The 18,243-nt window shown below is 38.7% G+C and overlaps 1 protein-coding gene and 1 pseudogene across 1 annotated transcript in view; both read right to left on the reverse strand.

Annotated features, from left to right (window-relative positions):
- Positions 1-3,754: 3,754 nt before the first annotated feature.
- LOC134910942 (uncharacterized) overlaps positions 3,755-18,243 on the reverse strand; it is a 98,455-nt gene continuing 83,966 nt past the window's right edge. The window contains exons 4-7 of the mRNA XM_063919334.1: positions 13,286-13,348; positions 4,256-4,368; positions 3,898-4,041; positions 3,755-3,761 (exon numbers count right to left, since the gene is read on the reverse strand). Coding sequence (XP_063775404.1) covers positions 3,755-3,761; positions 3,898-4,041; positions 4,256-4,368; positions 13,286-13,348 — 327 coding nt within the window. The remainder of the gene's footprint in view (positions 3,762-3,897; positions 4,042-4,255; positions 4,369-13,285; positions 13,349-18,243) is intronic.
- Positions 15,881-15,998, reverse strand: LOC134912400 (5S ribosomal RNA; annotated as a pseudogene).

The following is an 18,243-nucleotide window of genomic DNA, read 5'->3' on the forward strand; positions in this document are numbered from 1 at the left end:
CTATTTTTTAAATCAGCCATCCTGTCTGACACTGCAGTGCCACTCCTAGATGGGCCAGGTGTTTGTGTCGGCCACTTGGGTCGCTTAGCTTAGTCACACAGCTACCTCATTGCTCCTCTTTTTTTCTTTGCATCATGTGCTGTTTGGGGACTATTTTTTAAATCTGCCATCTTGTCTGACATTGCAGTGCCACTCCTAGATGGGCCAGGTGTTTGTGTCAGCCACTTGGGTCGCTTAGCTTAGTCACACAGCTAACTCATTGCACCTCTTATTTTCTTTGCATCATGTGCTGTTTGGGGACTATTTTTTAAATTTGCCATCCTGTCTGACACTGCAGTGCCACTCCTAGATGGGCCAGGTGTTTGTGTCGGCCACTTGGGTCGCTTAACTTAGTCACACAGCTACCTCATTGCACCTCTTTTTTTCTTTGCATCATGTGCTGTTTGGGGACTATTTTTTAAATCTGCCATCCTGTCTGACACTGCAGTGCCACTCCTGGGCCAGGTGTTTGTGTCGGCCACTTGGGTCGCTTAGCTTAGCCATCCAGTGACCTCGGTGCAAATTTTAGGACTAAAAATAATATTGTGAGGTGTGAGGTGTTCAGAATAGACTGGAAATGAGTGGGAATTATGGTTATTGAGGTTAATAATACTATGGGATCAAAATGACCCCCAAATTCGATGATTTAAGCTGTTTTTGAGGGGTTTTTGTAAAAAAAAACACCCGAATCCAAAACACACCCGAATCCGACAAAAAAATTTCAGGGAGGTTTTGCCAAAACGCGTCCAAATCCAAAACACCGCCGTGGAACCGAATCCAAAACCAAAACACAAAACCCGAAAAATTTCCGGTGCACATCACTAGTTGGAATCCACCATTACAGAAGACTCTGTACAAGAGGCAGATTTAGGGGTTAGCGCGTCCCTAGGCACAACAGTAATGCACACCCACCTTGACTAATTTTATTATTTTCATTGATTAATTATAAGCTCTCATTTGATGATGGCCAATTTAATAGAACAATAAAATAGCTACTATGAAATTTTTTTATTTTTAATTACTATGTGCATATGTATACATATTTACCAAGTAGGACAGCTTACAAGGCCAGTATGTACATGTCCTACCCATTTTCACTGCTTTTAAGATGGCATATGGTACAGTACAGTGGAAATATTTTACAGTTACTGGTACATTTTAGGCTGACAATACCAACACAAGCATTCAAGTACTGCCCCCAACAAATGCCACCCCCAAACAAGTGCTTTACATTCCTAATGTGAAATTCTTAGAGCTGTGCGGGTTCGGATTTACGCAGATTTACTCAGATTTACCCAGATCTCAAAACAGCATCTTATTGACTCTCGGATAATTGTTTTGATTAGCCAGTAAGATAAATCCGAGCTCGCATTAATTCTGGCATTAGGAACCAAGTAAATCTGATCCTACGCATCTCTATAAATTCTCCACTGCTCTGTACTTTGATGTACTGTAATTGCTGGTAAAAGTCTTCCTTGTGGAATTTGTAGATGAATTTTGATCTTTTAACACATTTTGAGGAAGTAGCCTCCTATGCTGATTGCTGACAAGGTTCCCGGCTGTGCTGAAAACTCTTTCTGAGTGCACACTGGAGGCTGGGCAGCTCAAGTAATGCAAAGCCAGTTTGTACCTTTTGTCCTTCCAGTAGTAAAAGGGACATGGCTATTTGTACACTGTCATTAAAATATCCCTCCACCGTTCTTTGGATGGTGACCTTATTAGATGGAGTACAATGTGCCAGAACAGTACAACAATAGAAAAATATATTTACTTTTCATTTAGAAGCTCAACTCAAACTGCAGCAATTCAAAGGACTTCCTTTTAAATGTTCGTGAATAGCATAGGAGTAAAGTGCGCCAGAACAGCACAAACATTAGAACATTTTTTTTTTTCACTTCACAGCTCAACTCAAACTGTGGCAATTCAAAGGGCTTTTATTATTATATGTAGGTGAATAATAAACACAGGGGTACAGTTCGTCAGAGCAGTATAAACATTAGAACAATATATTTATTTTTCACTTTGCAGCTCAACACAAACTGCAGCATTTAAAAGGGCTTCCTTTTACTGTATATGTATGTGAATAATAAATGCAGTGCACACAGGTTGTGCAAAATGAAAATAATTATTTAAAACATTTTTTTACTTTTCTTTACTTTTTTCGCAACTGAGTGACAACAATACACACTGTTGTGATGCTTATATGTGAACGAACAGCCACTTAAATGGACATAACATAGCCACTTTTATGTAGTCTGGAGTCCACAGCACAGCTAAATGTATACACATCACAGTCACTGTGAGTCTGGACACAGCACAGCCACTTGCATACACAGCACAGCCACTATGAGTCACAGCCAATTTAACCAGCAGAGTACAGCACAGCAAAAAGCAGCATGCCTGGAGTCAAATGATGGAGAGTCCTGGAGGCACCACCATTCGGACAACATGGACCACACTGCCTATTATCCACAGCCTCCCTCACCTACTCTACGTCACCCTCTTCATATCCCCATTCCCATCTCCCCGTCACCTTCTGCCTTTCATCATCAACCACTGCAATGTGGCATATTATGAACTTAGAGTGGGCTGGAGGAGGGGGTCAAAGCGTTTTTTTTCCACCTGGGCTCACCACCCACAAGTTCTGCTCCTGGTTGTGGTTGCCTTGTGCAGATTCCAGTCCAGATTCCTCTGTCATGTCTTCGAAGCAGCAAAGATTAAATTTACATTTATAACTCAAGAATTTGCCCATAAAGGTTTTTTTACAAAAAACTTTCCCTGTATATGTGGAAAACACAGTTCAGATGTCTTCTATTCCTAGAGCTTTATCATATTATTCCAGCAGTTTAAGACCAGTGTAAAATTGTAGGTCTACAATACTATAGAAATTGATTTGGGTGTTATACGGTAAAATTAAGCCCTGTTGATTAGCTGATGGTGTTCACCTAAAGCTGGGTACACACTAGGCGATTCTAATTAACTCTATGGACGATAACATAATTTTTGGACGATATCATCCAGTTTGTACGCACTATCTTGTCAACGATGCGCACTTCTGCAGGTTGTTGACGAGGTCCTCTGTCTTCTGTACGTGCAGGTCAGTTTTTACAGTCATTTGAAACTACAGATGGGTCCACATTTATCTTGATCTTTAATAGGATTAACTGAGACTGGCCGGTCAGACTTAATCCCCTCCTTTAATGACTTAATCCCCTGCTGTATTGTTCTCTGTATTGTATTGCAGCTGAAAACAACAGATGAAGGGTTTATGCTAATAAATCATGTTGTGACTAGGCACAGAAAACTAGTCAAGATAACCATGGACCCATCTGTACATGTTCGGGGTGGTTGCAGGATGACTTCACTAAATGAACAATATTGCTCATGGAGCATATAGTCTAGTGTGTACCCAGCTTTAGACTCGTAGTGCTGAGGTCCACTATACTGTAGTTTGTTTTTTGAAGATGACCATTGTTTGTTTGTGGCAGGTATTTTTAGAGGTGTTGCTCAGGTAGTTTAGATTAGCAAATGTCAGCACCAACACTGTTTTGGAACCAGGATTTTGCTGTGGTATGAAAGAATGGCAGGTCAGCATTTCAAGTGTGGTATTGGTTTCTTCGGGTGCATTCACCTTAATTTTATTGATTTTTTTACCCTTTTCCTGCGTGAATTATGATAACCTAATGCAATTTAAAAAATATATATTTTATTGTCTTCAGGTCCTATGAAAACACAAAAAAAGTTTTTTAAACTATAAAACTAAAGAAGTAATACAGATGTGTCTCCCTTTGTTTTTTGGCATTGTGTATGCAATGCAGAATGCAAATCATGTCATAGTGGGTGCATGCGTATGCATACTCTCGCTGCCATTCGCTCTGAATTACAGAGCCATGGATGTGAGCAGTCACAGCGTAGCGGCTCATAGCGCTCCCCAGAATGTAGAGAACAATAATGTAGAAAGACACATCTGTATATGTGTCCACTTGAGTGGTCATCATGCATCTGCGACATAAATAAATTGATCTATTATCATGGAACAGTGTTTTTAATTTTAACCATTACATTTTGTTTTTTTTCTTGCAAAAAAGTAAGATAAAATGAAGAAAATAAATGTCTGGTATGTCTTATCATGTTGCTTGCTGTATTTTTTTCTCCAAAAACAAAAAAATCCTCTAATTTGTCCTCAGTGTTTATAAAACAAATATTTTCATTTTACTTTTGAGTTTGCTTCATACCTAGAAAGTTAGCTTTTTTCACAAACTGAATTTGACTGATTTTAATGCTTAGTATGAAAGTTGGAGGAGCAACTTGGACACAAAGGTCCAAGATCTGTATGCAGATGTACTTAGTTTTATTTGTACACTCTGCATCATGGCATCTATTAGTATTGGTTTCATTCATAAGCTTTGGCCAGTGATTTCCCACACTGAACCTGATTTCAAGGGGTGCCATTGACATGGCCATGTACTACAATGGAGGTGGTATCTCACTTGATCTTCCTCTTCGACGTTGCTGCATAGAGCCAACACTGATCAATGCCCAAGCAATGGAGGCTTTGAAATACAACTGATTCTTGTCCTTGAATCCAATAATGTAATACCGTAGCCATGTCACATCAATACAGTAGCCAAGTCACACCAAGAAAGTGAAAGAACACACAAATGTACCATCTTCTGTTTTTGCATCTGTATACATTGCCGTACTGATCTATGAGATCCACTCCCCACCATGTGCGTGTTATACTTCTCCGTACCTAACACTAGATGCTAGATGCTCTTTATGTCTGGAGAAAATAAAAACAATACTAATAATACATCTGTCACTACTACCACAGCTGCTACGGATGATGATGCTGAAGAACCCTTATGGAGCCATATAAATAAAAGATAATAATAATAATTTAAAATCATTTACAATTTAAAAATGTTAAGATAACATATAATGAAACATATAAGGCTATCAGCTGTCAAAACTGGCATATATGGCTAATATATGATGAAAATATTTAAGTTAGGCATACATGCCATGATAAGCCTTGCATGCAGTATTGATCCATGTATTGCATGATGTGCACTGCAGTGAACATTTGATTTTACATCAACTGCAAAAAAGTTAATTGAGTTTTTCATCAAAACATCTAACATACTCGTATTATACCCTAAAAGTTACTTTCCTTGAATTAATTTTACTTGCGCTGCTATAGTATCTTTGAGTATTTTTTTTTTTTTATTTACAGAAATCCTGCTCAGTACGATACAGTGGGGGCCTCTCCATTTGGTTAGGTTATGCTGCCCTGTTTGTTGCTTTCTAGACCGTGGAGCCCTTCTGATTCTTGGGGCCGAAACAGGTGTACTCTTTGTACCCCCTTATCATTGGGCCTGTTCCTGGCAATCCTTTGCATTCCCTAATACAATTCTTTTATATTTAATCAATAAAAAGTTGATTTGCTGCAAATTCATGTCCTATCTATAATGGGTGCAGGGTGTGCGGTACACCAGGGTCCACACCGCACACCCTGCACCTCTGTAATTATACCTAGCCCTCTGGAGTCACGCAGTAGCTGGTGACATAAATCACTGGAAAAATGGTGCAGTGACCATTTTTTTGGAGATTGACGTACATGCAGTAAATATGTACCTAGGAATAATTTGCAGGGCCTGTGTCAAGGATGCTAACAGAAAGGAGGGGTCCACATGGAGCCTGTGTGCGGGCCTCCTCCTCTCTTAATTTGTCACTGTGCCCCAATGTCTTTATTTTATGTTAAGTTACTAGATAAGACCCAGAAGACACTCTTCAGCTATTAGGAGTTTAATGAAAGATTTATTTTTGGGTCTTCACATTTTTATAATGGTATTCAGACAAACATTGATCCTACAGAACACATTTTATATTATTTTGAAGAGAATAAAATCAATAACACTTTACAAATTCAATCGAAAATGCATATCTGAAAAGGTCTGTATGCAGAGGTGGATTTAGACTCATGAGGTCCTCTGCAAGATGCCGATTCAGGTTCCCCCCCTCCTTCCTCAAACAATCCATTGCACTATAGTTTCATTCCTGATTTATGACTCTCACAGTATTTATTGTTTTTCCTCCAAATGATCTATTACAGTATATTACTTTCCCCTTTCACTGATTGCACCATGTCCCCACACCTCTAATTAACATTATTACACAACTCAGTTACAGCATTTTAGATCAGCGCTCCCCTCAATGAATGTAACAGATCCCCATACCCCATTATTATACCCTCACTCTCTGACTGCATTATATATGAATGACCCAGGCTTAAGGAGGTAAACACGGAGAGATCCGAGCTTAAATTCTAAGCCAGGCATGTCCAAACTGCGGCCCTCCAGCTGTTGTGAAACTACATATCCCAGCATGCCCTGACACAGTTTTGCTATCAGAGAATGCTAAAGCTGTGTCAGGGCATGCTGGGATGTGTAGTTTCTCAACAGCTGGAGGGCCGCAGTTTGGACATGCCTGTTCTAAGCAACCTGACTAGATTGCTTAGAAATGAAGCATGGATCTCTCTGTGTGTAGGTTGCAGGCGACAGCGATGTGCGGTCGTGTGCGTCGCTATCGCCGGCTCCAGATTTGGCCGGGGGGGGGATAGGGTCAGGCTGTGGGTTAGGGAGGTTGGAGATCAGGGCTAGCATACTTACCTAGTAGGTGTTGGGAACCTGAGTGCTGGTATGCCACTGTCAGTATTCTGACTGCAAGCATCCCAAGCGCCGGGATCTCGTTACCACCGCCATATAATGAAGTCACACTAAAGGTACTGATATATAATCAATACAACCTAGCAGGTCCCCATCCCTTATAATACCCATTATTATACCCCTCGGTCTGTGTAGCTGTATTTATTAAATATCAGTGCCCCACTAATTGTAGCAGGCAATTCCTATACACTGTAGTACTTAAAAGAGAGACCCCCACTCACTGCCTGATTTGAATTTGAAGTATGTGGATGTTATACAAAAATAAAAAACTATAATAAAGTACACGGGAAGACCTCATGTTTTCTCTGTGGGCATCCCAGCTACTCTCTCCGCATGTTTGATGTCTGATGGGTCACACACAAAATATACAGGCGTGCACTGAAGCCGGCACCCAACAGCTGTCTAATCACTGAGAGCCTGCCAGGAGTATTCAGCCAGCCCAGCTCTCACACAATATCCATGTAGCTCATGGTCCGCTCGAAATGCCCTTTATACAGCCTTGTTGGCAGGTCCCTTTGGACCAGCAGGGTCCCCTGGGACCCACAGGGCACTAAGCAGCTGCTTTGGTTGCCTTGTGGTAAATTCTTTACTGTATATATGAACACGTAAGTAAGGTATTTGATCCTGAAAACTAAGATAGAGACTATGGGATTGATGAATAAAGCCTTCTAAAGAGTAGACAAGTGAGCAAAGTTGCCCATAGCAACCAGTCAACTTCTACCTATCGTTTTATAGAATGTACTTGATAAACTCTAGGTAAAAGCTGGTTGGTTGATATGGGCAACTTCTCCACTTGTCCGCTTTTCCTCTACTTACATGGTTTGATATATTTCCCCCCATGTCTTTATAATTTCAATAATTATATACAACAAGCTAAATATTGCAATAAAAGTATCACAATAGTCCATGTGCTGTGTACATACGGCCTGATGCTCAATTGGACATACAACTGTTTGTGGAGCATATTTTGCTAGTTTTCACACTGCCTATCCTCTGAAAGCATTTGTGTCTGAGGAGGTGTAACTAGCCTGCAATGGGGCATTCTCACATAGACAAAGTTCAGTGAGGGTGTGCCAATGGAATTACAAGCTTTGGATGTTGTGTAAATACAACTATTTCCATGTCTATCATTTGCACCAAGTATTGGCTGGTGCAATTATAGAACTGATATATGGATATTTTCAGGTGCAAAGATGGGTAAAACTTTCTGTACTGGCAACACACAAATGTATTACTTTTGCCTGCAATGTGGAAGGATTTATGTGTGATTTGCATTAAAATGTTTAGCAGCCACATAGTCTCTATATTGTAGATCAGATAAATTCTCCTTTTCTTTTATGTTAGAACATCTTTCAATCAGATATAAAAATAATCTGAAAATGACTGAGAAGTTGTCCAGCTAACATTGCCATATTTCTTTGGGCAACCATTCTACATATCAACTCACTTGAATCAATAAACTGCAATATTAGCTGTGTTGTGGGTTATGAAACTTTAACTTATTTGAGTGGATTTGCTTGTTTACGCCTTAATAAAAAAATAAGATAGCTTTTAAGAGAGATCAACATGTTACACCTTCCAGTAGTCCACTTTTTGTCAAGTTAGTTCTGTTTTTTTAGACTCAAAAGGTTCTTAGAAATTAGGATAAACAATTATTTGCATATACTATATATCTATCACATATACAGTATCTATATGTATTTATCTATCTATCTATATAGCTATATATTTATACTAGATGTTCTACTCTTTCTTCACACAAGAGTTTCTGATTTTCACGGTTGTAAATATAAATTAGTGTTACAAATTTGGTAAATCTAGAGATGTAAATTTAAGATGTCTTAATGTAAGTAAATGTTAATCCATGGTTCTTGGAATTAGCTGAGGAGCACCAGTAGCAGATACGGTAAAAAGTGACAGTACCATTTTTGTAGTTTATTAAATTCTACCCACTGGAGGTACAATCCAAATTTTGATCCGATTGTCATTTGGACGTTATCGTTCACACAATGCAAGCCACATTTTGGAAATTATTTCTAAATATCATTATGTCAACCCCCTTCCCATTCCCTTAGGGGAGGTTTATTAAAATTCTAATTATGTCGTTTTCCTATTTCCCACCTGAAGAATACCTATGTTATATTTCAGCTTCCTAACATATCTGGAAGTAGGACAATTAGTGATGAGTGAGGGCTTTTGCATATACATATATATATATATATATATAAATCTATCTGTCTATCTATCTATCTATACATATACATATATATATATATATATATATACACACACACATATATATATATATATATATATATTTAACCACAGATGCTATTACTGAGACAACCTTCGTTTTAGCATAGTATGGTATAGTATGGGGTTACATAATTATATTTAAAATATTTTTGAATCTCCCACAAAAGTATTTTTTTTTCTTTAATAGTTTTCAGCAGCTTCTATTAACAAGGAAAATGGTTTACATAATAGATTTTAATTGTACAAAATTTAACCATTCTGTAATAGGAAGTGCGGTGGGTACTGAATCGATATCAGCTATAAAAGTATACTGAGCTATATTTTTTGTTCCATCTGCCAAAAATGACCCTTACACCATAACAGATGGCGTTAAATGCAGTGATTATAAAAATCCTGAAGTTAAAATAGTTTAATTACAAAGTCAATACCACCTCCAACCTTTGCTGAGCCTTTAGTGTAAAAACAACAGACGGTATAAGGCACACGGCAGGACAATATTTAACTAGAACTTTGCATTAGCGGCTTTCCTGCAGTCTTTGAATGTTAAAGATCACCTGGTTTGAAATTTATTTTATTAACCAGCTCAGCTTACACAGCATGTATTTATTTGCTAGATGCATGAAAACAACCCTTACTCCTTTTACAGTATAAATTATCGCATTAAATAAACTTACAGAAATGTTTCATCTAATTGTTTTTGATTTTTTCAATTCAATGTATAATATAAAATTGATCTTCATATATGATTCAGCTCTAATAAATTAAATTTGTACAATTCTGGATAATCTCATCATGTATTACAGTTTCTTATTGTTGTGCTATCAATTATATTATTCATTAAAAATGCTTGTGATTGACAACTTCAAAGACCTATAAAGAAGCATACCTTCCAACTGTACCTTTTTGGCCGGTACAGTACCGTTTTGGATGGTACCTGCCAAAGGGGTCTTTGTACTGCTTTAAAGTGTCTTCCATTACAATGGAAGCCTATGGGAGCGTCACTTAGCCACGCCCCCTTTACCCATGACCATGCCCCTTTTCCATACCGGTTTTCAGCTGGGCAGTGTTGGAGGGTATGAAAAAACAGCCTGTAGACAACTTACTACATTGTAGTTACTTAGTAAGGGTTATTTAAGATCTACAAATAACATCGGTTATTGTCCTAGAGCAGCGATTCTCAATTATTTTCCACCTGGGCCCCCAGGCAGTTCATTTGTATTATTTGTATAATTTGCAATATTTGCAAAATTAATGTAATTGCTATTAAATGTTTATGCATTGCTATATAAATAAAGCAATAAATGTTATAAACAAGATTATAAACTTAATGACAGAAGAATAGAATGATTTGTTCTGCATACATAGTTCTGACATATTACATTTTAAGACTATTTTTTTTAATTATCAATAAAATTATAATCAACATTCACTAATATTAACATTTCAGTACTTTTTGATTTTTATTTAAAAAAATAGTTTCTTTAAAGACTGAAAGCATCACAAATTACAATGGCAGGACATTGTGACAACAATTTAAAGTGGTGAAATACAGACTCACAAATTTATAAATAAACAAACATCTTAAGATGCAAAACAAAAATATGTCAATTGATATCAGCATCCACACACATAGCAACAGAGGAGGGTGGAAAGCTTCCAAGAGGACAATAACACATCAAACAGTAAGTGTTCCATTTTTTAATTAGTCCACATTATACCATGATGCCAACTGAATGGATCATCTAAGGAAAGACTTAATCTGGGAAGGAAAGATAAGTATATAAGGAAGCCAAATGAAGAAGAACTTTTAAGCTACACTCTCCTAATCTATAGTTATTTCTAACCAGCTCATGTGGAAAATATAATAAACCCTAGGCATTATAGCATTAAAGACATAGTGGGTAAATCACTAGAGATCCATTGAGTTAAAATAATAATTTTTTTTTAAGTTGGGGCTGCTATTTTTCGCCAGCAGTAATTGAACCCCACGAGGTAACCATGGAGATTCCATAGATTGATATACATTATATAAATATAGAATTTGACAGCAGATAAGAACCACTTGGCCCATCTAGTCTGCCCATTTTTTAAACAGTGTTACCAGGAGCATTTTTTGGTTGGGGGGGGGGGAAGGAGGGCAAAAGAAAATCTCAGTTTGGCACCCCTAGCTCCTGGCCACCGTAAACAGGTCTTTTGCACCTGTATGGAACTCTATGGAGCAGGTGGGAGTTGCCCCTTGTACACATTACACCTTGTAGAGCTCCTTATACACATTATGCCAAGTAGAGCCCATTACACACATTATGCCAGGTGGAGCTCATTATACACATTATGCCTGGTAGAGCATCTTGTACACATTACACCTGGTAGAGCCCCTATACACATTACGCCAGGTAGAGCCCATTATACATATCACGCCAGATATAGCCCATTATACACATTATGCCTGGTACAGCCCATTATACACATTATGCCAGGTAGAGCCCATTTTACATATTATGCCAGATATAGCCCATTATACATATTTACGCCTGGTAGAGCCCAGTATACACATTACACCTGGTAGAGCCCTTTATACACATTATGCCAGGTAGAGTACATTATACACATTACACCTGGTAGAGCCGCTTGTACACATTACGCCAGGTAGAGCCCATTTTACATATTATGCCAGATATAGCCCATTATACACATTACGCCTGGTAGAGCCCATTATACACATTACACCTGGTAGAGCCACTTGTACACATTACACCTGGTAGAGCTGCTTGTACACATTACGCCAGGTAGAGCCCATTATACATATTACGCCACATATAGCCCATTATACACATTATGCCTGGTGGAGCTCATTATACACATTATGCCTGGTAGAGCCCATTACAAATTATACACATTGCATCTGGTAGAGCCCATTACATATGTTACACATTACATATATATTGGTAGATGCTCAATCAGCTTAATGATGTCATTCAGGTGCTCGAAAGGGAGGGGTATTTCTAAGCAAGAAAAAAGTAGAGACATTGTTTCCCCCAGCACCCTGAATGATAACAGTAACCAGATATAAATCCCACATAATATGTGGCACCCCAAAACACCAGCATAAGCCAGAAAGCCCATGGCAGCATACCAGTGAAAAAACTATAGTGTTAATAAATTAGTATTTAGGAAGCCGAAGCTATAAAGAAAGTGATACAAAAATGAAATATAATTAAAATAGAGAAATAGTGTTAAAAAATGAATAAGTGAAAAGTGTTAATAGAATGTAAAGGTATGCCACACTAAAGCCATCCAGCTCAGCCAGTCCAGAGGCACCACACCTCACACCTCCATTACCCCAATCTGGGTCTATGATTAACCAGCAAGGAGCCACATGATAATGGCTCCTTACTATAATATGTCTAAGCTAAGAGCTACCCACCTTGGAGCAACTCCATAATGGTCCATGTGGCATGTCAGAGCCTGCACCTCCTCCTAAAGCAGGAACCTCTCTGCCTCTCACAACAGTCATATATATTGGTAGATGCTCAATCAGCTTAATGATATAATTTAGGTGCTTGAAAGGGAGGGGTATTTCTAAGCAAGAAAAAAAAGAGAGACATTGTTTCCCCTAGCACCCTGAATGATAACAGTAACCAGATATAAATCCCACATAATATTAGAATTCAGAGATCTTGGTTACACATATTTGTGCAAATGTGTAAATAAACCCCAAAGCCGCATCAAGGTGTCTATGTATATTTGGGGTCCCTAGCGCTATATCTCGGTGCAGGGTGTGGCACCCCAAAACACCAGCATAAGCCCAAAAGCCCAGGGCAGCATACCAGCCCATTACACATGTTACATATTACGCCTGGTAGAGTCCATTACACATGTTACACATTACGCCTGGTAGAGACCATTATACATGTGTACCCGTTATGCATGGTAGAGCCCATTACACATGTTACACATTATGTCAGATAGAGCCCATTACACATGTTACACATTACGCCAGATAGAGCCCATTACACATGTTACACATTACACCAGATAGAGCCCATTACATACATTATGCCTGGTAGAGCCCATTATACATATCTGCTAGTTAAGTGCCTACTCCTCCTCCTCCGCATTGCTCATCTCCCTATTGCTTCCTCACAGCCAGCATCTATGCTGCTGCTTCCCTCGGCTCTGCTGTCACAGGCTATCACCAGACTATGCTCTGTTTCTGAACTCACTAACACTCCTTTCCCTCTCTCAGATCACAACCTTTTCACCTGCATGCTTTCCTTCATTACTTCAAACTTAATGTCCCTGAAGTCTACCAAGCCTCCTCTAACCTGCAGAAATATTAACGCTATTAATTTTCAACAACTATATAGCTCTCTGCAACCACTGCTCTCACCAATTTCTACATTCACCTCTGCTGTATCACACCTTAACTAAACTCTAGGAACAGCACTTGATGAAGTGGCTCCGGCTACCCATTACACTCCACATAGACTTAGATGTCAACCGTGGCACTCTAGATATACAAGACACCTACAAAAACTCTCACGTAAAGTAGAACGCCAGTGGCGTAAATCTCATAGTTCAAGTGACTTTCTCATATATAAGACTGTGTACCACTCTTATAGTAATGCTCTGGACACTGCCAAACAAACATTTTCCAATCTCTGCTCAAACCTCTAACCCCAAGAGACTTTTTATTATATTTAAATCACTTATTGTCCCTCCCTCACCTAACCCAGCAGCCATTATCAGTGCGCAAGATCTTGCATCCTATTTCAAGGGCAAGATTGATAAGATCCAAAATGAAATGGTATGCTCTTCCACAGCCAGTGACCTGCTCAATTTCCTTCCTGAACCCTCTAACACCTTCTCTTCACTTGATCCCACAAATGAAGATGAAGTATCTGCACTCTTCTCATCTGCCTACTCTACTACCTCTCCTCTTGATTCTATACCCTCACAAACTAGTAAAGCTCTGTCTGCTGTGCTCATCCTAACCTTAACTAAAATCTGTAATCTCTCTCTGTCTACTGGTATCTTTCCTTCACTGTAGAAAAATTACTCCAATTCTAAAAAAACAAAATTCTGACCCAAACACTCTCTCAAACTACCGTCCCATCTCTCATCTCCCATGCCCCTTCAAGCTACTTGAAAGACTTGCCTACACTCGCCACACACACTTTCTTAACTCACACAGCTTACTGGACCCGCTTCAGTCAGGATTTTGTGCCCAACACTCCACAGAGACAGCATTGACTAAGGTAGTGATTGATCTGGTCACTGCTAAATCTAAAGTTCATTACTCACTACTTGTTCTCATTGATCTCTCTGTTGCTTTTGACACAGTTGACCACTCTCTTCTCATACAAACACTACAATCCCGAGGTCTTCAGGACACAGCCCTTTCTTGGTTCTCATCCTACTTATCTAATCACTCCTTCAGTGTTTGTTTTTCTGACTCCACCTCCTCTTCACTACCTCTCTCAGTAGGGGTACTGCAAGGCTGAGTCTTAGGTCCTCTGCTTTTCTCTATCAATACCACATCTCTTGGAAACTGATCAGCTCTTACAGATTTCAGTATCATCTGTATGCAGATGATACTCAAATCTACCTATCCTCTCCAGATTTGTCACCATCTGTATTGGGCCGTGTCACTGAATGCCTTTCTGCCATTTCATCTTGGATGACATCTTGCCACCTCAAACTTAATATTTCCAAAACAAAATGAATTATATTTCCACCGGCCAATAGTAGTTACCAACCTGATATCTCTATCACTGTTAATAACTCAGAAATCATACCTACCCCACAAGCTCGCTGCCTAGTTGTCATTCTTGACTCTGAACTGTTCTTTGTTCCCTACATTCAATCTGTCTCAAAATCATGTTACATACATCTAATAAACATATCCAAAATATGACCATATCTTACACTAGACACAGCAAAACTCTGATCCATGCTCTCATTATCTCCCGCATACAATCCATTTTGAATGCAGCTGCGAGGCTAATCTTCCTCGCTAGACGTTCATCATCTGCAGATCCACTCTGTCGGTCCCTCCATTGGTTACTGGTATTCTACCGTATTAAATATAAAATACTTTTACTTACATATAAGGCTATTAACCAAACTGCTGTAATCAGTATAATGAGAACACATGAAAAAATATGGGGGATACTGCACTGATCATAGATATTATGCCAAGCAGCATGAAAAGATCTAAATTAAACAGATATGACAGCAAAATTAATCTTGATGTTTATATTGGCTGTGCACCCTGATTCAGTGTGATACTAGACAAAACAATAAAGGAGAGAAAGAGAACTATTTTTGGGGTGCACGCTTGAAAAAGTCAATAAAAGACTAGAATATTGAAAAATTAAAATTTATTGTATTTATTAATCCAAAATTCAAATTCATACAGTTGATATATCCTGAGCAAACAAATAAGAAACATACATAAAGTTTAAAAAGTTTCACATCAGTGGTCTCTAAAGTACAAATGATACATGAGATAATCTCATATTGACAGGACCAGAAATGTGATATTAATAGTCAATGATAGTCAACAAGACCCGAAATGGGTTGATATTCTATGGACTCACTGGTATGCTCACAGTGATTATTCATCAAAAATTATGACCATAGAAAATTTGTATATGAAAAAATTAGTATATGAAAGGAATTCATATACTGTATGTAAAAAAAAATTATGTAATTTTGTTTTTACAGCTTAGTTGCATAAGTCTTTGGAATTTGAGGAAAAGGGAAGAATAACCATAAGTGATTGTACTGAGAAAGTAGAAAAAAGTAGTGAATCTGCTGTCAGTGGTAGGCACAGAGTATGCCAATCACTATGACCTCTATTAAACTCAGTCTTCCAGGAGGTCTCCCATCCAAGTACTGACCAAGCCCAACACTGCTTCACTTCCAAGATCGGATGTAGTCGGGCGTTTACAGTGTGGTATGATAGTAGGGATATCAATACCCATTCTACTCTGGGATCACTGATGAGAGTTCACATAGCATGAGAATATAGAGTGATTCAGAATTAGGAAAGATAAGGGAATGTGCAAGTGGATCTTCTGCCTGCGTTAGGCAGAGGTGTATAAGGAAGTTACACATCTCTCCCGTATACCAATGGATCGCTGGTAAGAGTCCAGAAATTCAGAAGAAAAGGGAATAGGAACACGGTAAATAAATTAAACCTGTGCAAGGTTAAATCAAAACAATTAGATTCTAATCACAGAGACAGCATTTAGGATATGGCATGTCTTAATCCAGATATGTGATGCACAAGGAATGCCAATACAAACCTCTGGAGCAGTGATATAACAATTGACTGATTTGAATCTATTGTTTAACTGACTCATCACTAATTCTCTTACTAATATGTTAGGGAGATGAAATTTAACATAGGTATTCTGCAGGTGGGAAATAGGAACACTACATAATCAGAATTGTAATAATCCTCCCCTAAGGGGATGAAACGGGGGTTGACATAATGATGTCATTACTGATGCATGGTGAATGAAATGCCCAAAAGGACAATTGGATCAAAATTTGGATTGCACCTTCAGTCTGTAGAATTTCATAAACTACAAAAATGGTCCCGCCACTTTTTAACGTATCAGCTACTGGTGCTCCTCGGGTAACTCCAAGAACCATGGATTAATATTTACTGTACTTACATTAAGACATCTTAAATTTACATCTCTATAGATTTACCAAATTTTAACACTCATTTATATGTACAAGCATGAAAATCAGATAGTGTTCTAATACTTCTCTTTCTTTGAAAAATGTCTCTCTCCTGGACTTTGTTAAAACCCTTAATATATTTCAAAGTTTCCGTCAGGTACTCTTTCCCTTTTCTGGTCCAAACTATACATGTTAGTTTTTCCATGTATGGTGTAGGCTATGCACCATTATGTTGCTCTTCTTTGTACAGTGTCTAATGAATTAATATCCTTCTAAAGATATGGTCTCCAGATTTGAACACAGTATTCTAGATGAGGCTGTACCAATGACCTACAGTATACAGAGGCATTATAATGTCTTGCTTCCTGATGCTGATTCCTCTCCCTATGCAACCAAGCATCTGACTAGCCTTCCTCATTGCTTTCTTACATTGCTTACCTGCTTTTAAATCACCTGAAATAGTGACTCCTAGATCCCTTTCCTCCTCCGTAGTTTCCAATATAGTAGCATTAATACTATATTTAGCCTTTGGATTGTTCCATAGTGCCCATTCTGAAGTAAAATAATCCCAAAATGATTGTTGATATACAGATGTATCCACGTTTATCTTGACGGTTAATAGGATTAACTGTGACTGGCCAGTCAGAATTAATCCCCTGCTGTAATGACTTAATCCTCTGCTGTATTGTATTGCAGTTGAGAACAATAGCTGAAGGGTTTATGCTAATAAATCATGTTGTGACTAGGCACAGAAAACTACTCAAGATAACGGTGGATACATCTGTAATGTTGGACAAGGATCCAAAACCTTTGTACCTTACAGTGTGACCACATACAGGGCCTAATTCCTAGCATGCTGACCGCCGCCTCCCTCCCTTCAACAAACATATCGCAATTTGTGCTTGTTAGCAGAAACAGAGTCCCGCCACCATGTTATTGATCACGGCGGCTGCGTGTGATGTCACGCAGCTGCCGTGATCACACCCTCGACATGCCCCTGTTTGGCCACCTCCACCCCAGTTCATGTCGCACCGCCCCCGCAACGCTCCGTCTCCTTTCTGGAAACAGAGCGTTGACCTTTCCCTCCCCGCGACCACCCCTGCCTGATCGACAGGCAGAGGCGATCACATTTTCTGTGGCCCCGCTGGCCGATCGTAAAAATTCCGGTTGGATTGTGATTTGTGATCCAACCTGAATTAGGCCCACAATCTGCCTCATGTTGTTTACAGTTAGAGTCCTGTGAATCCTCAAAGAGAAATTATTGGTATTTTATTAAACGCTGCAGCATGTTATGTTCTAATAATTACACTGATGGACTTTGACATGTTTAACTTTAGTGATCACATTTTTTTTATAACATTATTTTGAATCAGATAAAAACTGTTAAACTTATGTTAACATGCAATACCATAAACTTATGTTATAGTTACTGTGACATTAGGGTGCTGTGTCAGAAATTATACAGTGTTCTCTTAATCCAGATAATCTCTTTTATGCAGGAAATACAAGTGATCATATCATT

This window comes from Pseudophryne corroboree, chromosome 4, assembly GCF_028390025.1.
Source record: "Pseudophryne corroboree isolate aPseCor3 chromosome 4, aPseCor3.hap2, whole genome shotgun sequence".
Taxonomy (NCBI): domain Eukaryota; kingdom Metazoa; phylum Chordata; class Amphibia; order Anura; family Myobatrachidae; genus Pseudophryne; species Pseudophryne corroboree.